This window comes from Anser anser, assembly GCF_964211835.1.
Source record: "Anser anser genome assembly, chromosome: 3".
NCBI lineage: Eukaryota > Metazoa > Chordata > Aves > Anseriformes > Anatidae > Anser > Anser anser.
The window spans coordinates 75,327,364-75,353,045 of NC_139722.1; the positions used below are offsets into that span (position 1 = coordinate 75,327,364).

The 25,682-nt window shown below is 36.0% G+C and overlaps 1 protein-coding gene across 7 annotated transcripts in view; it reads right to left on the reverse strand.

Annotated features, from left to right (window-relative positions):
• The window catches only part of PDE10A (phosphodiesterase 10A), a 191,394-nt gene that overhangs the window by 10,577 nt on the left and 155,135 nt on the right, over nucleotides 1-25,682 (reverse strand). For all 7 annotated transcript variants that reach the window (XM_083830998.1, XM_083830994.1, XM_083830997.1 and 4 more), the window contains 8 exons: nucleotides 24,605-24,747; nucleotides 22,607-22,690; nucleotides 19,202-19,352; nucleotides 16,891-17,046; nucleotides 13,430-13,602; nucleotides 10,738-10,849; nucleotides 6,304-6,384; nucleotides 384-472 (listed from right to left, as the gene is read on the reverse strand). In XM_083830998.1, the coding sequence (XP_083687124.1) occupies nucleotides 384-472; nucleotides 6,304-6,384; nucleotides 10,738-10,849; nucleotides 13,430-13,602; nucleotides 16,891-17,046; nucleotides 19,202-19,352; nucleotides 22,607-22,690; nucleotides 24,605-24,747 (989 nt within the window). The remainder of the gene's footprint in view (nucleotides 1-383; nucleotides 473-6,303; nucleotides 6,385-10,737; nucleotides 10,850-13,429; nucleotides 13,603-16,890; nucleotides 17,047-19,201; nucleotides 19,353-22,606; nucleotides 22,691-24,604; nucleotides 24,748-25,682) is intronic.

Genomic DNA, 25,682 nt, shown 5'->3' on the forward strand with positions numbered 1-25,682 from the left:
ACTTTTTTTTTTTTAAATGAAACAGAATTCTTGTTTTCTGCCAATCTTAGTTGTGAGAACTATGTTGAAATAAAAAGGACACAGTGAAATTGCACTGAAGCAACATAGATAGAGATACATAATCACTGAAACTGTTTCTCTCTGAGTACTTTTGGCATCAAACACACTTTAATGAACCATGTCTGTAGATCTGCATTGGATAGTCCCAGGCAGTAGTTATTGCCTCTGGGTTTCTGCATGGATTAATATGAGATATATATCCCCCATTATCTGCATGCAAATCCTCAAATTAAAGGTTTGTTTTTCCAGACAAACTAGTCAAGCATATTTGTTTTTTCTTTAACCAAGCTATCTGCTATGCAAAAACTTGCACGTTTACTTACCTGCATGCTCGGAGTAGTGGCCCAGTTGGAGGAAAGATTTGTGCAAGTGTCGTGTAACATGGGATGGCTACAGCATTGTAGAACCCAATCTATGAAAAACAGCAATGAAAAAAAGAATAGTTAATTGTTGCCAAATTAAAATACTGAAAATTAACAGCCAACTAGAGTAAAGCTGTTGACTACCTATTTAATTACTGCTTATCTTAGGACTTCATACTTCTGCATCTCATCTTAATATCTAAAGACTTAGCATGAACATTAACAGTGAAGTGCTTGACAGCTGCAAGTCGCTTGCTTGCCTCTCTCTAATGATTATGGTGGCTGCTTCAGATAGCAGACCTGCTATCTACAAGACCTTTTAATATTCTATTGATTTAATTGATTTGCTCAGTATCTCTGGATTTTTGGTAGTAGTGGCAGAAAATAGGTGTAGATGGCAGAGTCATTTCTACAAACATTATTCTTGTGATGGAAAAAAAAAGAATTTTTTTGAAAGCAGGAAATTTGTGCAGCATTTCCAAAATATGGTTGAGCTCTGAATTTTTCTGATGTATGTATTCCATAGCTCAATTTACTTGAAATGCTACAAGGCTTCAAACCTTCATAAAGTTTCTGTTTACTTTTCATGTATGTAGCGGAGAGATATATTTTTACCATTATCATATAAATCTGTTCAGAGAACAAGCACATTTTCAATGATATCAGATTCACATAGGCTGAGAACCTTATGACAGCTACCATGTTACAGGTGATTTACCATGACACATGGGAATTTTTAGAAAATGCTACTTATATATAACCAAGGATGGAAGTTTAAATTCAGATTCACTATAACATCATTCGTTTACCCCAGACTCTCATGATAGTCACTGTAGTCCACTATGATCCCTTTGGGAGAGTTTTTAGACGTGTCTTAGTGAAATACCACATGTACTGAAACCAAAGCATTTGATAAAAAATCTCTTGTTAACAGTCTAAACATTGGCCCTTATTCAGAAATCAAAGAGCAACTCTTGTCCTCACTTCCACCAATAGAGAGATTCCTCCCATATTGCTATGCAAATAAGTCCATTTTGTACTTAAAAAAAAAAAAAAAAAAAAAAAAGACATTTCTCTGACCTAAGAAGACCTAGAAAGAAGACCTAAGATGACCTAAGAAGACCTGAGAACCCAGCAGTCTCTGTTACAGTAATTATGGTATAACCAATAGAAACAAAATGCAGAAGACCATAAGGCAAAGCACACAGCACACAGCAGTCGTGTCTGTTCATCATTTAAAATAAATAAATAAATAAATTTCTATTTTGCATACTGCATTCTTTTCATGTTTTTATCCTATGTATTGAGTGTTTTGTTTGTTTGTTTTTGTTAAGGGGGTATTTATTTTACTGGAAAATATCCGATTTGCTGCATATCTATCCAAAATTATAAATGGGACATTAAATACAGTCACACTGTAGACCTTCCTGCTCGATGAGAAGTGAGTTTTCATCGCAAAATGTGAAAGATTTCAACCAAACTAAATCAATTTATAACATAATCCAACAAACCTTGTTTTTGGAACTCTGGTATTTAAAACAAAATATGTCCTTTAAGACACTGAAAACTCTTAAGTTAAAATGTACATCAGTCAAGGAGAAAAAAAAAACTAACAGACTGAATGGATTTAGTTTCTGAATAAAGACAAGCTAATTAAAAATGTCTCTTTGCAAGAGTCTAGATTTCGGACCCGAGCATACTCACACAAATCCTCTGGTAAAAGGATTAGATTGCCTGAATACATAATTCTAGACTGAGTTTTATGTTGCTATGGCCAGAGAGAAAGCCTGAAGTTCACTCAGGAATAAGTAATCCATTGAAGTCACTACAGGAGAGGCAGCATATGTATATCCTAAGATGCATAAGAAGGAAGAACTAGAAAATATCTTTTGTTTCTGAAACAAACTGCTACTGTTAATATGTTAATACTGTTAATATGTTAATATGTTAATACTGTTTTAATATGCATTGTGCATATTAAAAATATTTATAGCTTTGAAAGCTGGATCTTTACTGTTCAGATTGAAGTATTTCAAATAAGAAATCACTCCTAACATTTTATTTTTTTGCATAAAACTTCTCATTTTCAACCTAAAAACTATATTTCTGAGTTAAGTTGTGAATGGTTGGATCTTGTGAACCATTTCTCATTCCTTCACTTCTCAGGTTGCCTTGACTTGCTTATCTAAAGAGTTTTCAGGTCACTGCATTCTTTTGTCATTTCTATTTTCCTCACAGGTTCCAAAATTCTTAGGCTGTGAAGATGAGAGACATTTACAGGTCTAATGGAAGCCAAAGCAGAAAACATCCTTCAAGCGTGCAATCTTGGTGTAACCCGAAACACTGATTAAATTCTCAAGGAAGGGGCAGAAAAGAGGGTGAGGGAATCCTTTCTGAGTAAGGAACAAATCCTCAGTGCAGGCTCCACAGTAGGAAGACACCAAACTCAGGGATCCTTCATGAGTTGTACTGCAAAGGGCAACTGATCCAACCACCTAGATGAGTATCTTTCAACCAGTGAAAGAGCCAACCACAAAACTATTCTCATCAAAGATGAGCATTTGAGGCATAATTATTTTTTTCTGAGATTGCATGTTTATACAAATCCTCATTTCCTGAACATCATTGTCATTTAAATAAGGTGTTAATGCTTTAATTAAAATCCACATAAAAATATGGGATCCTAAACTCATTAATACTTTCTGTTAGAGCCCAAGGAAATGGATGATAATGCTCCATTAAATTCTTCTGTCTCTGCAGAAATATAAGAATAGTTACTTGCACAGAACTATGTATGTCCTAAATCTCATGTTTTGCTGTAGCGCTGTTGTGAGATATAGCAGCTGCAACCACACTCTGAAGTTGACTTTTAACCTCTTTATTTTGCTTAATATTTTACTGTTATACTATTAAGAAGCACAGAACAGAGCACAATGTAAAAGAACCTATGAAGATTGTACTTCTCTTTAAAAGAGAAAAAAATAGCTTACTTCTTAGACCTGTACTTTCACCCCATTAACAATTCTTTCATAAATACCCAGAAGAGTAAGTACTATATGTACTGTAATACCATGTACTTTTCAAGATGTTCAGAGATAACTAATACAGTGTGTGGAAAAATAAACCAAGTACAGAAAAATATTTCTTCTCCTACTAGGCTTACACTTGACACATGAATTTAATAAATTAATGCCAATTCCTCACTATAATAAGAGTAATAGATTTTATGCTAAAATATGAGATAACATACAGGGTTATTTTTCAGAATATAAAAATTTCCTTAGTCTTGCTTAACAAGTAATTAATCTACAGCATTTTTGATAGTTTGTTGTTTCTAGTTTATTTTAAAATTATCGTTCCCTTCACAGTTCATGAAATGTTTTGTGATAGCCATTGACAATTAAAGTCTCAGAGGCCACTAAAAGTAAATAAAATCCTATATGTATATGTATGTATATATGTATATAAATAGACAACAGACCATTTGCTTTTCTTTGTTCACACAAACAAAGAAGAGCTAGCTTTCTTGTTTGCCCAAAACAGCTGACTCAAAGACCTTTTTTCTTCTTGAATTTATGTTTACAAAACACCTATTTTCCCTAGGAAAAGCAGAAAAAAGCAATAAATGCTGCACATTTTGCTACGTATTTGTGCTCAGGAAAATCAATACACAAACACTTTGAGAAACAGACAATTGATGCTCTTAAAAATACACTACTTATTGCTTATCCTCAAGAAACTCCTCACATATTCCTTTTGTTCATTTTTAAAGGAATGTCAAAAAGCAATGTATGTAGTTATCCAAAATAATAATGAAGAAGTATTGGCCTAAAATCACAAATATTTGAAAATCTGAACCTGAGTATTTTAGCCAGGAGCAAGTGAAAGCAATAGTCAAATTTGTAGAACAGCAAAAACTTTTAGCTAAGTTTAAACTTCTAGCAATTGCTGAATTGAAAAGGTGTCATTGACTTCTCAGAATTTGATGTTACTGTAGCTTTAGCAAGAGTTACCAGTACCAAAAAACAAACAAACAAACAAACAAACAAAAAAAACAGTCTGTGAAGATCTCTATCCTGCTACAGGGACAAACTGCTTTTTCCTTGAGTTGTCCTACATGACTTTACTAACATCGCTTTAAGTATTCCTTAAAATTTTCCTAAGACATATACATTATATGATACTGATCCTTTACACAGTGTCTCACGAAGGTCCCAGATCTTGAAAAGGGTAGCACAGGCAATTGCTGGTGATCACCAGTGTCTGAGTTTGGTCATTGGCAACTAATCTCCTGTGTTATCTTACCACATATCACCAAGTAATTGATGCCCTTGTAGATTTTTTCAACAACCACTTTGACAGATATTAAAAATACTTGAGAAAGAAACTTCACATCCTTTCCAGAAATCCCATTTAGTCTTTTGTGGGACTGATAGACAGTGGCATCGAGTGCACACTCAGAAAGTTTGCAGCTGACACCAAGCTGAGTGGTGTAGTAGACACAATAGAAGGAAGGTATGCCATCCAAAGGGACCTGGACAAGCCAGAGAAGTGGGATCGCATTAACCTAGTGATGTTCAACAAGTCAAAGTGCAAAGTGATGCACCTGGGCTGGGGAAATCCAAGAGAGAAGTTCAGACTGGGAGAACTCACTGAGAACAGCCCTGCAGAGAAGGACATGGGCATTCCGGTGGACGAAAAGCTCAACATGAGCCAACTGCCTCCTGGGCTGCATCAAAAGAAGTGTGGCCAGCAGGTCAAGGGAGGTGATTGTCCCCCTCGTCTCTGCCCTTGTGAGACTCCACTTGGAGTACTCCATCCAGGTCTGGAGCCCCCACCACAAGGATGTGAAGCTGTTACAGCAGGTCCACAGGAGGGCTACAAAGATGATTAAAGGGCTGGAGCACCTCTCCTACAAAGAAAGGCTGAGAGAGCTGGAGCTGTTCAGCCTACAGAAGAGAAGGCTCCAGGGTGACCTCACTGTGACCTTTCAGAACTTAAAGGGGGCTTATAAAAAAGATGGAGAACGACTCTTTGCTCAATCAGATATTGACAGGGGACAGATATTGACAGGACAAGGGGGAATGGTTTTAAACTAAAAGAAGGAAGATTTAGATTAGATGTCGTGAGAAAATTCTTCACTTAGAGGGAGGTAAGGCACTGGAGCAGGTTGCCCAGAGAGGTTGTGGATTCCCCATCCCTGGAGGTGTTCAAGGCCAGGTTAGATGAGGCCCTGAGCAACCTAATCTAGTGGGTGGCATCCCAGCCTATGGCAGGGGGGTTGGAACTAGATGATTTTTTTATGTCCCTTCCAACTAAAACAATTCCAGGTAGAATTCTATGATTTGTTGCTCATTTATCTTGCAGATAGTCTTTAACATATGTGCTATTGGCCAATACCAACGCTCACCTGCCCCAAAGAGTGATAACAAGCTGGAAATCACTGCATTGGGTATTACAAGAATAAAAAAGAGTATTAAGGTATAATCAGAAGACAGACTTCGTTTTTCTCATTGAAATTTCATGACGATTTTCATGGCAGAAATATTGTATCATATCTAAATCACTCCTGAAGCCTTATCATGTTATAGGAAGTGGAGCTATGTTATACAGTAACATGTATAACATGTATAGGTATGTAATTCAGGACAGCAGCAAAAAGTTTACTATCATTTCAGTAATGTCTTTGTAAATGAGTTTTCCACTGTTAAATAAAACAATAAAAAATAATAAAAAAACCATTTTGCATACAAAGCATAGAATTCAGCAGCTCACATACCCTAACATCAAATGCAATATATGGTAATATATGAAATGTTTTTTTCATACATGTTTTATTAATGCTATAAAACATGTATGATTTTACAGAGAGAGTTCATACTTGACCCTGAGGGACTTCATCTTTCTTGTCTCTGTCCATCATAGGAATAGGCTGAATACCCGTTTTCTTCATTTCATCACCCTGGAGAAAAGCAAAGAGAGAGATTAACATTATTCCATGTTCTAATGCATATGGATCTAAAACTCCAGAATTAAAAGTAATGCAACGTACCAGTCTAAGGCAATCTCAGAAAACTGCCTAAGGAGTCTCATTTTATATATTCACCTAAACGATAATGTAAATAATAGATCCTGAAAATCAAATTTTTGAGTCAATGTACACATATTGTCCTTGTTTGCAAGGGCCTATCCATAATAAAAGGCAATTGGCAGAAAGAAAGAAACAAATAACAACAGAAATGGCATAAAATACATCAGATTGACCAGTTATATTCATAGTTAGTCTCACCTTTGAAAACGTTATCTGTTTAAAGTGCTATACCACAATGAAGAACATAACTCACCCAACCAAGACAAAGCTGAGTAAAGCAGATGAATTTATAATGCAGCCTCTTTGTCAACAATCTAGTCTTTTTGACCAAAGATGAGGAGCATATTTTTTACAAAGCTGCCCGTCAAACAGCCTTCTTAAGTACACTAATTATTCTACATGCATAAGAGGAATACTGGGAAAAAGCAGCATATCCAAAAACCAGATCGATGTAACGTGCAAGAGAAAACTGTCTCCTTCACAGAGCAGCCAATACACATTTCTGAACAGTATACTGGGCCTGAACATGATTACTTCTTACAAATCCGTAAGTAACTGGCTAACTTCTGTAAAAAGTTGAAATTTTCAAATAGACTTATGCTTCAGCTGCATTGTTAAAACATCATAGATGCTTAATCTTGAGGTTATAAAGGCAACAACAGCTGTAGCAATGGTTGCTTTTAGCTGCTGCTATTTTCTGGGCTTCCAAAGTCAATGCAAGGAGGCAATGTAATCTTCAAATCACTAACCTGAGTAAGGGAGAAAGTTTAGGCAGGATAGCTGCTAATATCATATTTGTCTATTTGTATACTTTACTATAAGATTTAGCTTACAGATGTTTAGCTGAAAGCTTGGTACATTCCTTAAATCAATGGTCTGTTTCTGCCACAGTTAGTGAAGGCATCTCTAGAAGACAAGTTATTACTCTTTTCTCATATGATTTTATCAAGACAAATTCCAAGCACCAGTGCCCAAGTCCCTTCCAAGGGAGGATTTTGGCCCCTATACTCAAAGAGAAGTTTGCAATACAAAAAAATGATTCTGGTCTAAGTAGAGCCATTAATGACCACCTTTCTATTTTACTGCCTTGCAACTACCTGGAGCATAGAAAAGATGAGAGCTTGTGTGAGCTTATGGATTTTTTTTCCCCTTGCATATGTGGCCTGATATCAGGTACTGATTATGGTCCTGCTGCAGTCAACCAATGAGTGATGTAATCAGGAACCCACTTCTGAAGTACTGTCTGTCTGTACTATCATCTTGTGAACAATATTTGTCTCATCAAGTAGTTAGATGACAGACTTATTAAATCTAGTCTCTGTTAGACATTCTACTGTCAAAACTTGCAAAGAAAGTCAGTGAGTTGCTGTTTAGCAACTGTAAGCAAATTTGTTTTTTGTGTGCTTCCAGTAAATAACATTTAATTTATTTATTTATATATATATTTTTAAGTACTGTTATCGATTGTTCGGGACTGTCTGCAGCTACCATACTCTCAGTGCTAAGACCCTCAACACTAAACCATTTAGCATCATATGATATGGGCTTTGTTTAACATAATATCAACTGTCCGGAAAACTCTAAAAGTGAGCTTTGAGGAAACTATTCAGCCTCTGGCTGATTATGCCCAAACTGAAAAAAAAAAATCTCAGAATTATGTTCATCATTCTACCTTGAAAGAAAAGGGTATAACAGAATCAAAGAGTTGTTTGGATTGGAAGGAAGCTCTTGGGATCACCCAATCCACCTCACTCACCCACCCCAGAAAGGTAAGCTACAGTGAGTTGTCCAGGACTGTCCATTCAGGTTTTGAATATGATGAGACACCACAACCACTCCAGGCCACCAATGCCAGTGGTTGACTACCCTTCACAGTAAAAAAGTATTTTCTTGTGTTTAGCTGGAAAACAAGTACTAGAAATACAAGTTTTGTTTTTTTTGTTTTGTTTTGTTTTGTTTTTTTTGTGTGTGTGTTCACTGTGTGCAAACATATATGTGATACACTGCTAGACAAAGCTTGCCATAAAAATTACTGCTTTTATCCTCATTGTTATGAGCATGATCAGAAAGTTAAAGAAATTCTTAACAAAGATGTTCATATCATACTTACAGGGCAGCTATAGAAATGGAGGGCTTATAGCAAGTCACTTCAGAAAACACCACAGGATGTTTAATAACTACCTAGTGTCTCATATCCCACAAAAAAATTGCAGAAGACACAAACTTATATGATCCTATACAACTGATCACCAAATGTATTACTTTGCTCAAGTTGTATGACTGTGCTAAAGATTCATACTGAAGTGATAGCAAGGTAAATCTTAGCTGAAAACACTAGCTATACTTGGCTTCATTCAATGAAGAAAGATCAGTGTGACATACAACAAAATAGCTGCAAACTCTTCTGCAGTTATTATTTAACAATTACATACAGAAGAAACATTATAAAAAGAGTGATTAATTCATTCCACATATTAAGATTATGAACTCGAGTAGTAATTAGGAACAACATTGTGCCCTGTGTATAGAATTTACCTCCCCCCCCCCCCCCCCCCCCCCCAACACTTATGTAACAATTTCTGGAGTGAAATTCAATCTAATCTTTATATTCATATAGCCTTCCTAGAATTTTCCCTATGTTTGACTTGGTTTCCTGGTTTACAGAAGCAATTAGACCTATGGTTGATTTGTCAGCCATCCTGAATGGATCGCAACATATCCAACTTCTGTTATATATCACTTAATCTCTTAAAGCGGATGAAGCAAAATAGCAAATAAAGAATTCCATTTCTGTCAAAAACGTCTAATCTACATTTGTTCCATGAAGCAGCAATATAATATAAGATGCATCTTTATTAACTCGAATAACAAAACAACTTAAAGTCTGTGCAGGCTCAGTTATGTCCATAATTCCATCTCTAATATTGCTGAGTAAGAAAAGTCAAATTGATCCTTCACTTTCCACTCAGTTCACAAGACTTGAGAAAAATTATTGTATTTTTTAATTATTTTAAAGTCTTGTAAGCAAAACAAGTTGAGCATGTAATTAGTGAAGTACATCAACGTTATGCCTCCAATATATTGCTCATAAGAACACTCACTTTCCAGTGCTGACATTTTAGAAAGTGAATACTAAACTACATCTTTGAGCTCAAAAAGTTTACGTTTTAAACATCTTATCGTAGACTGATGTGTTCATAACTAAAAGAACTAGAAAATTTAAATAATAATAATAATAAAGAAAACAAAGACATGCCATGCACATCTTGAATTTCTTAATAAACATGCAACACGCAAAACAGAAATCTCCACATTATATGCATGCTACATCAAATCTGTGGGCCTGATTTCCATTTTACACCTATATAAACCAGAAATAAGCCCACTGAATTCTTTAGACTTCCACACGGCACATAAGAGAAAAGGACACTTTATGATACACACGTACAATAACAGTCTTGAAAATACAACATATCTTCTAAAACCACACAATTCAGCTGTATGCAACATGCTCAGAACTTATTCCTTATACCCCTAAAGTAGTCACTTTTTCACTTTAAGAATTAAATGATTAAATCATTTCATCCTGAGCATAAGAAATGTTAGAGATTGTATCTTTATTTCTGCATATGATTACAACTCAATGTCATGTGTCAATTCTCAGTACATCTTATCTGTGGAGTAACATTCACTATATTAAAAATCAGCTCTCTCTCTTTTAGACACAGTTGTTGAGCTGCGTCACAAAGATGCAAATGCTGGGATCAGAAAAATTGAAAGGACTGTCATATTTGCTTTAGCATTTCCTGGATTCATACTGCAGCTTTATAAGTGTGTGTTTTAAGGCAGTTGGCCCGGAAGCTGCTTTCATATTTTGGATTTCTAGAATACAAATAGATCCTTCACAACATTGCTCTTAGTGACTCTATGAAGAAACAGATTTTCTTGTATGTTCTGTTAGGACATAATTTCTAAATTCATCTGTAACAGAGAGAAAAATTGATGCCCGAAACTTAGGAAGCTAACTTAGCTTTTTAAATAGTTTCCAAGTAAACAACAAAACACATGCCGGCTGCAAAGAACAATCTTTAAAATGAATATGTTATGAAAACATGTAGCTGTTGAATTTTTTTTTATTTTTCTATTTTTTAAATTATTATTATTATTTTCCTACCCAGATATTTTCTCTTATAAAAGAAAGTGAGAAAACAAAAATGCACATACCTCAGCCCAGAACTCTGCATATATATCATTGGCTGTCAGTCTGGTAACTGGCCACAGCTTTGTTACAGAACACAAATCACAAGCAGTCATCATCAGACCAATCACTCTATCTCTAGAATAAAATAGCATGAAATTGTAAGTTTGGTAAAGACTTAATTACCATATCCCAAGGTTTTTATTTGCCCTTCCTCAGTTCAATCAGCAATAAATTATAAATACTACAAATTTTCTCCCACTTTGCTTGTTTCTTCCGCACTTGTTTATGATTTACAGGTAAGGCGTCACACAAATTATTTTATATACCTTGTATTACTTCATTGTTTGCAACCAGAGTTCATCTGCAGAATTACAGGAATGTACACAAGAATGCCTCTCAAAACACTCCTGTACCTCTAGTTCATTTTTTGAGAATACAGTACAAGTCTATAAATAAAAAGATGGCATATCCTGTTGCTGCATTTCTTTCCATTATTTAAAGAGAAATGAACACAGATTACAAAAAGAAGAAAAACCGGTTTTATCTCAAAGATCTTCATTTACAAGTAAGCTCTTATTTCTTCTTTTACTTCTTCTCAAAAGTATTTTTTTACTTTTTCCTACTTCTGGCAACAGCCAGTGACTGGATCTTCTGTCTCAGTTTCTGTCTGAGAAATTATTCAAGAACTGCCTTAGCAAACTGTATTGTTGATCTAAATGTATGGTCTGCTAAAGCAATATTGTAGTTTTAAAGAGTGAGGTCTCCACAACAGCCCTAATACTGCAATAATCAGAGTACACCTATGGTATATTAAAAGAGAAGTCATTGCTTTTTTTGGAATGAATTCTCCTCCTAACAGGACAAGACTCCCACACATAATTCCATCCTGTACACTGACTAGCCTATTCACAGAATAATTGAAGAGGATTGGTAGGATTATAACGGTCATTACTAAGAGTTTTTGTATTTTGTTTTCTAGCACTTCTCTACTACTCCTTGAATCTATTGTTTGTGTCTTATAAAGAAAACAGTCAAATTAATGAATGAATTAATGTGATTTCCATCTGATAGACACCTGCATCTTTGTTAATACCTATCCCATGAAAAAAAGCACACAACTTGCTAACTTTCATGACAATGTGATGGCAGTTATAGAAGCTGTATCAATAGACAAATTACCATTGAAATACACAAATACACAATGTAAAGAATAGATAAAAGGCAAAGTACAAATTCCGTGAGTTATAAAAGAGGATTTATCAGCCACATACGGGCCAATTTTAACATCCTATTACTTTATTTTTATTGTACAATACCAAGTAGAAGCCTTGGATTCTTTAGCCACGTTACCAACTAATGCTGTATCACAGGGCATGTGGTTTTGCACTGAAAATGGTTAAAGGGGGCAGGCAGGGTAAAAATTTTAAACATAATAGGATATTCAATCATATACTAAATAGTTGTGCAATATTCAAAATTGATAACCCCTAAGCTCAAGATTCCTCATAAGTTTCATTTTGAGGTTATCAGGACCTAACATACCCTTAAGATTTTGAGGCTTACTCAAGCCTGGTAAACTTCAATTCCATACTGTGACTTAAGCTTTTAATAAAAGCTTAAGCTTTTATTTAAGCTTAAGTATTAAACTGTGTTGAGATAATGTATTCAGAACTACCAGCAAAACCTTTTAAATTCCTCAAACAGTTAAAGAAGATCCAAATTCCAAAGTTCTTTCTGAAAAGAATCAGAATCATGATTCGATATACTCCTATCTCACCTCTCCATTTTTTCTCTGCCTTAGATCAAAGCCATTTTCCAGTAAAGAAGCTATCAAGGGAGTATGGTACAGAATCATAGAATCATTAAGGTTGGAAGACACCTTCAAGATCATCTGGTCCAACCATCACCCTACTACAAATGACACCCACTAAACTGTAGTGCTGAGTGAACACTTTAATCAACCCTGTTATGACACATATCTGCCATCCAGGGTACATTATGTTTTGCTTATGTGGACAAAAAGATTCATGTCTATATGAATATGAATACTTGTATATTTTGAATAGTTTTAAAACTTAGAACAATCATAATTCACAAAGATTGAGAATTGACCAGAATTCTTTCCTGTTTCTCTGTTTGACTTAGGGATTTTTTCTGGAGTCAAATGTTTCATCAAAACAGAAAGTTATGTAAAATCAGTAGCTGATTTGGCTATTAAATTATGTTCTGGTGTTGTTACCTGCTTTATAGAGAGGCAAAATGATTACAAAGGGCTTGATTTTTTCCCATCCAACAGTGAAGTGGAAGTGACTTTGCTTCTAGTCAGGACTAATCTTTCAGAAAGCATGCTTACAGAAAAATAAATGTATTGACATAGGAATGCAATGAAATGATTATTGCACTTTTTTTTTTTTTTCCCCCACTACTTAACTGCCTATGCACTAACTTCCTGGTGCAGATAAGCTGTCAGTGAACTGTGTAGATGAAATCCAAAGCTAGTGACATGCAAATATAAATATATATATATATATATATGATTACATATTTTACACAAAGTTGGTGTTTGAAATCTCATCTGTAAGATCTCTGCCTACAGAGAATAGTGTTTTGTTTTTTTTTTTTTCTCTTACAATTCCTGGTTGTGTTCTGTGAAAAGAAAGGTTTTTCTTTCTAAGACTAATGCCCTAGTGAACTAAATCTGGTTTGCTGCTTTACCTGTGTGCTTGGTTCTTAAGGTTTAATGCTCCCGCTTGATGCAGCTCTTCAAGCTGTTTTCTATTTCCAAAATACAGGGCAAGGTCTGTAGCAATGATGGCTTTCCGGATGATCTCAAGGACTTGCTCATATTCACTGGAGCTCAGATTGGAGAAGACATTGTGCCCTTCCAGCTATGAAAAAGTAAAAAACCAATAAAAAGCACAAGCTCTAATTCTGAGATGATTTCAGTCATTACTTCACCAGACAGGTTACAACAGTTCTACAGCCCAATGACAATTTTTGCTGCAAATTCAGATGTTGACAGCCTGAAATTCCCATTTTTTATCTTTGGTTTTTAAATACTGTCATGAAACCTATGACTAAACCACTGATTTGCTTTGGGGACTGCTCCTTCTGAAGCCTGAAGGTATTAATAGAGAAAAATGATAGCTTTTTCTGCTGTGATTTATAAGCACTACATGTACTGCACTTCCAGACACTATTAGCTTGGGAACTTGTGATTTAATCCTGATCCAGAGTATTGCACTGCCAAGTTGGTAAACTGAATGTCTGATTCACTCTGAAGAACAATTTTTGATATTGCATAATAAGTAATACAGAAGAAGAAATATCCAATTTAAAATCCTAAAAGATTTTAGTATGACAGTGTTGCCAATGACATGTGCCTGCAATTGCTTCATTTATTGATACAATTTTCTCTTTAGAAATAAAGTTAATTTCAGTATGTTAATGTATAAAAACATTTAGGGGAAAAAAAACCTGCTTTGTTCAACCATAAATTGACTGACCGATAAACTAAAGACAATGTCTTCCACTATGGAGGCTCTGGCAACATGTCACTTTCATCCCTTTGCAGTTTCCACTATGTATGACTGCACTTTTAACTGACAATATCCATGCACTGTGATCACTCATAAAGCTGTAACACATTTCAAGTCAACACTGTTTGCTGTCTCTAAGCTTTTGAAAGCAACTTGTCAAAAGTCTTCCTACTGTTGAAAGGAAACAGAGAAAAATAAGAAAGAATGAACCAGCCATGTCAAAGTGTGGACATTCAAAAATAGAAAATATTATTAAAATATAACAAATTCAGATGTGTTTTGACATTTAATTGGCATTTGGGCTGAAGCTCATCAAAAGTTTCCCTGACTTTTGTCAAGCATTTACATAATTTTTTCAAAATAATTCCTCTGTGGTACAAACAGGCTTGGTTTCTCTCACCATCCGGAACATAAACGTCATTTCCCAACATTTTTACTTGGAGAAGTAGATTTATTGTGAATAATGAATAGAAAATACAACCTGTCTGTCTCAATGCTCCTTTGACAGCCTCCTAAGCTGTACTACATGTTAAAAAAGAAGCTCAGAACATTTTAACCCATCATCAACACTTTGGAGCGAGGAAATTACTGTTATTTATTGTCACGATTTGGGGTTTTGGGAACTCTGTACTCCCCAGCCTTGCTGTATAACATGCTATTCACCCTACTACTTAAATTATGCTAGATTTGGAGGTGTCACTTCTAGGCTTTAGAAGCTGCAATAAGACGAAGACTGCTGTGAGAAGTCCTGTTCATTCTACTAGGACAAAAAAAAAAAAAAAAAAAAAGATTCCATTAAGTACCAATAGAAGCTGCTGGCTCTGAGCATGTCACATAGACTTCTGAGAACTACGTACAAAGTACAGCTCGTAAGATTTTATTCTTTCTCCACTGAGCTAGAGCTAGTGAACAGAATCTTCTGTAAGTATGGTATACAACAGAATTACAAGTGGACAATCAAAGCACCTATAAAGTTTCAAACAGTGAAAAGTCCTACAGGTTATTAACATAAAATTAAAACTCATTGAGATAAATCATAAATCATAACTTGTTTTTGTTTTTCTTTTTCTTTTTTCCATAACAGTCCTGGAAGTATACAGAAAGACTTTTTGATTCAGTTGAAAAAACAGCAAGTCCAAAAGGCTGTTCTCATCTGCCTTTGCTGCTAAATATCACCTATTGGCACCTGGATAGTCAGTGTCTGAATCCACTCTGTAGCCCTGACCACTTATCCGCCTTTCCTCACTTACACTTGGCTGTGACAGCCAAGGCTAACAGGTAGCAGGGAAGCAAAAGGGTTCCCCACCTTCTTAGCAAATGGAACTTTCATCAACTGCACCATTTCTGCAGGAAAAATGCATAATGGTTATTAAAGAATGACCAAAGTCTGCTTCACATAGCCACAGAATGACAGAGAAGCGTTACTGACTGAGGAACTTGCTCACTGTGCACAAAGTCACATGAAGAATGAATACTAAAAATCTAATGCCATACCGCCACTGAAGGATTCAATTACACCCTCCCACATGGAGGAATATTCAGAGATAAAGCTTCCATTCTCTGACGAAATGTGTATGATACCTAAAACCATAATATCACAAGGTGTGCTTCTGAATACAATACAGAATATGTGTTTTCTACAGGGTGATTAGGTATTTAAGAAAAGAAATATCTTCCCCCTGAAAGACCAGAAAGAAAGAAAAGTTAACAAGTAATTAGTGGCACAGTAGTATGGCAAGGCTATGCATCAGGCGTGTGCACAGTAAATTAAAAACAGTGAGCACAAATATGTCATGAACTGGCAGCTGTTTCACTGGTGAGCGTTCTCAGTCTTCTAATTGAAGATGAACAAATTTTTCACTGATGAGAAAATATCTGTGTGTCAGCAACACACTGATTTCCCAAAATGTATTTGCATGCTTTCCTCTACTTTTCCATTAAACATACAGACAATTTACCTTGTAGTAGGAACTATCACAGAATATTACCTTATTCATTTTATTCCAATTGCTGAAGAACAAAAAAACATGTGATAACATAATGAAACAAGATGAAACTTTTCATGCGTGCAAAATTAACATTTGCTCCCATGTAAAGAATTTATGCATACTTCATGCCACACATTTAATGTTCACGGAATTTATTACAGCAGGTTTTCAAGCTTCTCATACAGACTTTTGACAGTTCTTTAGTTTTTGTTAAAAAATTCAGGACAGTTGAAGACTTTGTTGAAGCACATTTTACTGAAAATATGTAACTAAATGAGAAACTGATTTTCATTTTCAAAGTTCCTGATCCATAGGGTTGTAGAAGAAATTCTTATTGATCCAGAAACTGACAACTCAAAGGAAGACCGTAAGTATAGACCTTCAAATGCACTGTATTTCTACAACATCGAGGTTTTGGGAAAGCTATGTTTTGTGCTATTATTGAATGCTTGGGTTGCTAATATTGAATGCCTGGGAGCTAGATTTGCTGTAATAAATCAAGGCAAATACTTCTTACACACTTATAGATGAGCACTACAGTCCAGAAATAAAAATAAGCATGCTTCAGAAAATCTACTGGCTAATGATGTGACTCCTATTTCCAACACCAGACTCCAGTGCACAGAAGATACAATTACAATAATCCTACCTGCAGGATGGACACAGTCTGCGAGAAGTGGTGCTGTTCCATTGTTGATGTGGAATAGAGAGCAGCTAGAGGGTGATCAAATTTCTGAAGATAGCTGTTGCTGTAACCTCTGTGATCCAGGTCATGACATAGGCATGCAACTAGAAGACCTTTTCGCTATTAAAAAGTGAGTGAGAGAGAGAGAGAGAGAGAGAGAGAGAGAGAGAAGTAAGATATATTTCCTGCCCCTAGATGTCACTCTCTTCCCAAAATACTCTAAGTGTTGCACTAGAATTACACTGTCTTCAAAAAGTACACAGAATCCTTTGTGCTATATATCAGATCTAGCAGACATAAGCTTTTCTGTCTTGCCCCATAAGTTTAATTCTCCTGTTGCATCCTTTACAACCTGCATTTTTTCCAGTCTTACAGCCTTCATCAGTCTGTCTCCTTGTCCCAGATAGTTCCCTTTGTCTAGCTCATCCCAGTCTACACTTCTCGGGAAGTCTTTCTTATCTGTTGTTCTGAAATATAGTGCCTAATTCCAGTGCTTTTCACCATGAACCCATCTTCCCTGCTTGGATCCCAACTCTTTGACCACTCCTACCTGTTGGATCTGTTTGTTTCTAGATCACAGTCCCTTTTACAATGTGTCATACTGCTCTCCACAACTCTAAGTCTATCTAGATTCACGGCACCATCCCTCACCTGAGATCAGCCTATCCTAGTTTCCCAAATTTTCCTTTAGTAGCTTCCTGTATTCTTGCTGTATACTTCTCCAGTCTCAAGAGAGGAGACTGCCAAAAGGAGCTGAAACACAGACAGGGGTAAGGCATTTGAATAGGTGGAGGCTGGCTGGAGCTTGGCAGTCTCTTGGCTAAGAGACTGTTTCCATGTCTCTTAACAGCTGCCTCTTTTTCTCTCCCAGTCCCTCTCACTCAATTCTCAAGAATCATAGAATCATTTAGGCTGGAAATGACCCCTCAAGATCATCAAGTCCAATCATCAACCTAACACTACCAAGTCCACCACTATTCTATGTCCCTAAGTGCCACATCCATATAAGCTCTTCTGTACTTCCAAGGATGGGAACTCTAACACTACCCAGGGCAGTCTGTTCCAATGCCTAACCACCCTTTCTGCAAAAGATGGGGTTTACCACTTGGTTAACACTGAAAGTTATGAGACCTTTAAATATTCCCTGAGGGTGCAAATCCACAGTGTTTTTTTGTTTTGTTTTGTTGTGTTAAAGAAACATTGATTTTTCAAACTTGGACAACTTTGCCACTTGCATGGTAAATGCCACTTTCCTATTTCAGTGCCAATTTTCAAGTCCCTGCTTGAAAGCAGAATAAACTAGACATTTTCATATGAAAGACCACCAAATTTTATTTTACTCTTATACACTGCACAAAAACCTGGTTTCTCCTAACATGCTTGTCAAAAAGAATCAAACAATTATGGCTGAAATTTCCCCAAATGAATCAGCCAGATGAAGCCAGGAAACTTGGAAAATTACAGCTCAAATGGCTAGTATTTGGCAACGTTATTAGCAACTGAAAACAGGTTCTCCTAGTTGGAAGTTTCAGGTAGCATTAATAAGACAGCACTCCCAGTGTACCTACAGTAATTCAGAAGAAAAACATGTGGCAGCTCTTCACAGTGTATGTTATATAGAATTTAACCATTCTAAGCATTCCATTTTATTACCAAAACTTTCACAGTGATCTACTGAAAGTATATTTTTTCTAATTTTTCTAAGTCCTTGCAGTTATCTTAGAAATAGATACACACATGCTAAGGAAAACTGTTGTATAATAAAAGCTGACCGGTCAATAAACATGTTTGGACAACCATTTTCTTTCTGTTCTTTCTGCTGCCCTGCTTTACTAACATATGTCAACCAGCTCTGCAACAACAAGCCTTTCTCCATTGTCCTCCTACTCAGGATCTCCCAGATCTTGCAGGGTCCGAGATTCAGGGTGTCCCCTTCCCCTCAGCACAGATCTGACAGTTAATTGAGTAATTAAAATACAGATTGTGGTTGTGAGTGGGCAGGAAGAACCTTAAAATGTGGACACAGACTTATAGGAAATCTGCTAACACTTCTTCAATGTTATGAAAAAATATGAAGGAAACAATGGAGTTAAGAGTCTGAAGAATTCTCCTTTCTCAAAGTCCCTACTCATACCCATTCCAGTACAGGGACCATGAGATCCTTTATATACACTCTGCCCCAGCTGACAGGAAAACTCCAGAATAAAGAAAGTACTTATAAGATGGTTGGTACCTCTAATGAAGGCTAGTAACTGATCCAAATCATCTCACCTACCTCCAGGTCAGTGAAAAGCCCCTGGTTGTTCTGAAGTATGGCATACATGCAATGTGCAACTGTAACTGCATGCTTCCAGTTGTGGTAGGGCACACGGCGATAGTTCTTCTTTACAGACATAGTAAATCGGCATAGCTTTTCAAGTTCAAAGCTAGAAAATAATGAGTTTGGTGAGAAATAAAAATGGAAAAAAAAATAACCAACAGAGGAGTGAGTATGACTCATTGCTTATGAGAGTCATTCAAGTTTTGGCAAGGACAAAAGTGTGTGAATACTTGATAATATTCATAGTTTAATTTGTAAATTTCTGGAATGTAAACCAAACTACCCAGCTCACACAACACAATTACATAACCTTATCTGCTTCCAAAAGCTTAAAGTACTGTTTCTTTAAATTGTTATCTATTCAACCTGTAAAATAGTGAAAACCTGTATCTAACTGACAATTTGAAAATATAATTTTATCAAAACATAAAATTGGGGGGGGGTTGGGGGGGCATGCAAACAACATTGAAGAAATAATCCTGTTTAAACTAAAATCTCAGTTAAATACCAAATACAAAAATTGTTTTGATTCAAAAATGTTAAGATGCTCCATAATGACATCGTGAAAAACATACCTATATATATATATATATATCACTTTTTCAAGATGTATAGAATTTTTTATTTTTATTTTTAATTTTGGCCCAATGACCAGAAATTCACATTTCAGTGTTTCTGCATTTTTCATCAAAATAATTCATTGTTAAGTAATTGCTTTTAAAGGATTTTTTTTTTAATTTTTCTTTTCTTTTTTTTTTTTTTTTATCTTCTTGATGTTATTATATGCAAGCAAAGTGAATCTATTTTCAAAAGTATTTTCACTAAGGTAATATTAAAAAGTAGTTAGAAAGTAATTGTTATGTTTGACTTATGTGCTCATTAAGAATACTTCTGAGACACTTTGTATCCTCCAGTATTAGAGCTCTGCACAACCTTTGAAATGAAAGAAATCTTTTTGTTTGCAGATGGGAAATTCAGGCATGGATTAGGTATCAGGTAAAATTTTCTAAAGTAATTAGAAGGCTGTCAGGGTGAAAAAGGACTACTATGCCCAGAAGTGAACAGAAGCTACCAGAGTCCCAACTCACTAACTTTCTCCCTCATGAAAAGGTCAGTTTTCCTTTATTCTCTCTTTTTTTTTTTTTCCCCTGTTAACGTGGTTTGACTTTTTCCATGTTTTTATCATTTCTTGCATGGCTCATGGAAGCTTTAATGGAAGCAGTAATGTCCTAGCTGCAAGTACTTGTTTTGGACAGTTCAGAAGATCTGTACTTTCAGAAATTAAATATAAGTCTGTCAGTCCTCCTTTTCAAATATTTTTCTCACTTTTATTTCTTTAACTTTGTATGTGAGACTTGAGACATTTGAAAAATGTAAAGTGGATATCAATTCTTTCCCATTAATTCTTACACCTGGGCAGAGAGAATGAGAAAAAAAAAAAAAAAACTTAGTAGAAAATTTGAACCCAAATCTTGAAGCCACAGCCATTCTTTCAGGAATGGAAACAACCTAATTACTCTCAGAAGTAGAGAACTGCATTTAAAACAATCATCCAATTCATAATATGGAAGAGAAGAAGAGAAAGACCCTCAAGACCCTCAGATTTGACTATATTCAGGCTTTGAGGGCATGGAGATTCTTCTAGTTATTAAGATGAAGCAGACACCAACAAACGTTTCCCAAATGTTTGTTCCTCCATTTTGCCAGGAGACACTTCCCCTTTCAATTACTCATCTGTGGATTTTTCCACAATTCAGAGCAGTTCCTTTCAGCAATGGAAGGATACTTAGCCAAGACACTGCCGATCTTGGTAATGGATGCTGAGAGAAAGGACAATAAATGAAATGACATTTAATTCCCAAATCACTCATTTCCATACTTAATGCACAATGATTATAGAATCAAAGAATGGTTTGGGTTGGCAGCAACCTTAGAGATCACTTAATTCCAACTCACCTGCCACAGGCAGGGACACCTCCCACCAGACCAGGTTGCTCAAAGCCCCATCCAACCTGACCTTGAACACTTCCAGTGACGGGACATCCACAGCTTCTCTAAGCAACCTGTTCCAGTGCCTCAACACCCTCTGGTGAAGAGTTTCTTCCTAATATCCAATCTAAATCTTCCCCTCTTTTAGTTTAAAACCATTCCCTCTTGTCCTATCGCTATACTCCCTGACAAAGAGTCCATCCCCAGCTTTTCTGTAGCCCCCTTTAGGTACTGGCAGGCCACTATAAGGTCTCCCAGAGCCTTCTCTTCTCCAGGCTGAACAACCCCAACTCTCAACCTGTCTTCAGAGGAAAAGTGCTCTAGCCTTTTAAGCATACTCCTGGCCCTCTTCTGGACTTGTTCTAACACATCCATGCCCTTCTTGTGCTGGGGGCCCCAGAACTGAACATAGTGCTCTAGGTGGGGTCTCAGGAGAGCAGAATAGAGAGGGAGAATCCTGTCCCTTGACCTGTTGTCCCGGCTTCTTTTGATGCTGATAACAAATTTATTTTGCAAAATAAGGTCCAACCTGGAATTATTTTAACTGTTTATTATATTAATTTCAACAGCTATATATTTGAAAAATAGTAGTTATGGACCATCTCTCTTTTTTGTGTGTAAAAAAGAAGAAAAAAAATTAATGCCTCCAATATCTTCACAACCTTCTGACTGAGAAGCAATTTCAACTCAGAACCAAACTATACTTCTATATATTGTATTGGAAGAACAACTTGAAGAACAACTTGTTTGGACAATATCATGACTTCTTCCATATCCTATGAGGATACGCCTATGAGGCTGAGGACATCTGGGTTGTCCAGTCTGGAGAAAAGGAGGCTGAAAGTCAAACTTGTTGCTCTATGAAGCTTCCTGAGGAGGGGAAGTGCAGAGGTGCCAGTCTCTGGTCACTGGTCACAGGATGTGCAGGAACAGCAGCACAAAGCTTCACCAGGATAGGTTTAGACTGGACATGTGGAAAAATTTCTACACTGGACAAACACTGGAAGAGGCTTCCTAGTGAGGTAGTTGATGCCCCATCAGTGTTCAAGAGATGTTTGGACAATGCCTTAATCATACTTTAACTTTTGATTAGCCCTGAAGTGGTCAGGCAGTTGGACTTGATGATCTTTGTAGGTCCCTTCCAACCAAACTATTCTAATCTAATCTGTCTGTTCCTAAATTTTATGAACTGGAGACCAAGAAGCCAGGACAAGAAACTCAGCCTGCTTTTGACAGCCCTGTACAGACCAGGCATAGTAAAGAAACTCCAGAGAAAATATGACTGTGCATTAGGAAAAAATGACCTTAATATTTCCTAATAAACAAATGCATAAACAATGGAATTAAAACAATAAATAATGTAGTTCATACCAGGCTGTCCCACAGGACTGGTGAACCATGTAGACAAAAATGGCAGGCCAGACATCCTCATAAGGGCTGATGTCAAAGTGGTATCTAAGAAGAGAGTTTCAGCTTGGTAAGAAAAAACACCCTTTCTTACTTAAGAAAGTGAAAATGACTAGATAATGTATATCTGACAGCATGCACTTGTTTCTGAAAATACACAGAAAACTGACTTTACATGGTATACCTTCCTCCAATGTAGAGTAATATTTTTCTAGTAAGGTCAAGGGATCTATGGTGGTTAGCCTTTGGCTTTGTTTAATTAATAGAAACATAAACCTTTATTTAAGAATTCATTGTTTAATAATGTACAAAAATCTGTGTTCACTCCTAAAATTTACTTTTCTCCTGAGAATCTTAAGGATAGCGTGTCTAATAATACCTTTACCATCTTTTTTCCCAAAAATTTCTGTCAAGAGTTTGGTGAGACTTGCTTTAATTTTGATACAGCAAATGTCACCTTTTAGTGGCTAATAGAAATTGAGCACAAACTTCAAAAATCAAACTTTTTTTACGACTGCATTTTTTATGTTTCATTAGCTAAGGATTTCCCCTCTCTCAGTATCAACACTTAGGCCTAATGCTAGGTACTTGCTCAGCAGAACTGTTTGTCCTTCGATTATTAATTAACCCCTTTCCCTGCACCTGCTGTGCTGCAAGTCTTCTATTTACTTTCCATTGAACCCAGCTAAACACTTGCTCGTGTATGTGACATACTGAACAACACAGCAGGTGCAAGAGAGCTGAAGGTAGCTGAATTGCTTGAAAAATGGTTAAATGTATTCAGAGTTCTCAAACTAAAGGATGTTAATATAATTTAGAATGAAACCTGTCATCTTTACAAGTAAAAGTCATTTTGGTGAGGAGGTGGGTTATATAATATCATCTAACAAAGCATAAGGAATTGTGTTGCAAAGAATAAGCTTCTGTTAGGGTGTAATCCTGCAGGCTGCTAATACTCTGGCTTTCAAGCAAATCACTTCAGCATGTAATGAACTTTAACCGAAAGAAGTCTCTGTTAAGCATATGCTTGTATGCTTTGCTCAGTCACGGCTGCAGTGCATAACACTTGACAGGAACGAGTTCTAGAGATCAGGTTAATGAAAACAGTTTAGATTTTTTGACTCAAAACTGTGGAGTTTTGATGTTAGGCACCTGGTCACTACTGCAGAATTTATTGTCCTGGGCCAGAAACGGTGAATTAAAAACTGAGATGAGTCCCAATGTCAGTACTGAGTGGGGAATACCAATCAAACAGATAAAGGCACATCTTCAGCACATGGAAGACCCATGAGATCTGACAGCAGCTGAATTATTTCAAAGTCTTAGACTATTCAGATATTGCAAACTAAGGAATGGAAAGTCCTCCAAATTTTGGGCTGTAACTTTAAATCCTAGCACACGGGACTCATAACACTGAATTATCTTCAGAGGTTGAGTTCTGTATCCGTTTTTCCCTCCCTTGAGAAACACAGTCAGAGGCAAAAAACACAAAGGAAAAAAATAAAATAAAAAATAACACACAGGGAGGAGCTGAATCTTTTATTCTAAAACATATAAATGGGAATGATGTCTTGCATTTGGTCTTAACTACTCACGTTACAACTCAGCCTCCTTTCTGGCTCTGAGCTGGTGGTGACTTAGGAGTACTGGAAAGTAAATTCAGCTCTACAGCCCTTAGATATAAATTAATGCTTACTGCAGCTACTGTAGATATGCATGTCTGTGGAAAACGCTACCAATCTAGGTAGGTATTATTTTACATCTTTGATATATACAGTTTGTTCATAGGTCATAAAGTTTAACTGGGTATAAGATTGTCAGAGATAAAGACCTATGACATTGGGATAGTTCTATAACGAAAGTGCTTCCTACAAAACCCTCAGCTATACCGAGGGAAAAACAATAATATTTTTCACAATCAGATACCAGTTGCAACTGTTGCTATATTGAAAACACACTTACAGTTCAATTTCTTTATAAATATGTGGAGGCAGTGTACAGTGCATTAGGTTTTGCCACTCTTCAGCTGTACAAACACTGTGGTAGGATAGTTTCTCCATTGTTACACGGTAAATACACTCTGAATGGCGAATTCTGTGGTACATCTGAAAAAGGGAAGTCATTCATTAATGTGACATTTTAATCAAGGTAAAACACCATTTATTGCCTGTATCCAAGCATTTATTCTTAAACTACATATTTGCAAAAAAAAAAATGTTAATGATTTTGGCTGCCCAACACATCAGAAAAGATAATAGAAAATTTGGAACTTCTGAAAAAAATGGGCCTTTAATCACATCATTCAGCACCTACTCTTTCACAGGTACAAATCTAAGGCTTGTCTGACTTTTCACTGTGTCTAAACTCTCCCAAGAAAAAGAATTAAAGTTCAGAAATTAAAAATAGATCTTACATTATGGTGACAGAAATAAAACTGATGGTGGGGCACAATTCATATATTGTGTCACTACATAAATTCAACTATTAATTGGTACAAATAACTGCTACTTATGTACAGTAAAAAGTACAAGAGATGTTTGTCATATCTACATTACCTTGCAGTAACAGTGAAATATTAATACAGTTAATTACTGAGAGTTTCAAACAGCTATTGTGGACATGGTATGTTTTGTAAACAAGTGAGGACAGAACAAAAGTAAAGATAATCCTTTGGAGCAGCGTGCCCTGAATAATAAGGTTCACCATTTAAAATGAGTAAATTCACACACAACAGACTGTATAGTCCCAAGTTTCATTTATATGCAGGCCTCTTGTCTTGAATCGTGTGGAACAAGTTTAAATAAGTGCAGATAAAATTTACTGGTTCAGAATACTGACAGTGTGATGTAAAACAGCTTAAAGTAAATCACCAGGTTTAACTGACATGGTATCTTACCTCCCATGAATATGACACATTTCTTCTGCATTGCATTTTTATTGCATTTTTGTACTTACATAGTAACGAGCATTAAATTGTTTGCACTTTCTACATGAATAGTAATTTTTGAGAAAATAAATAGTTTATACACAAAAATAGTTA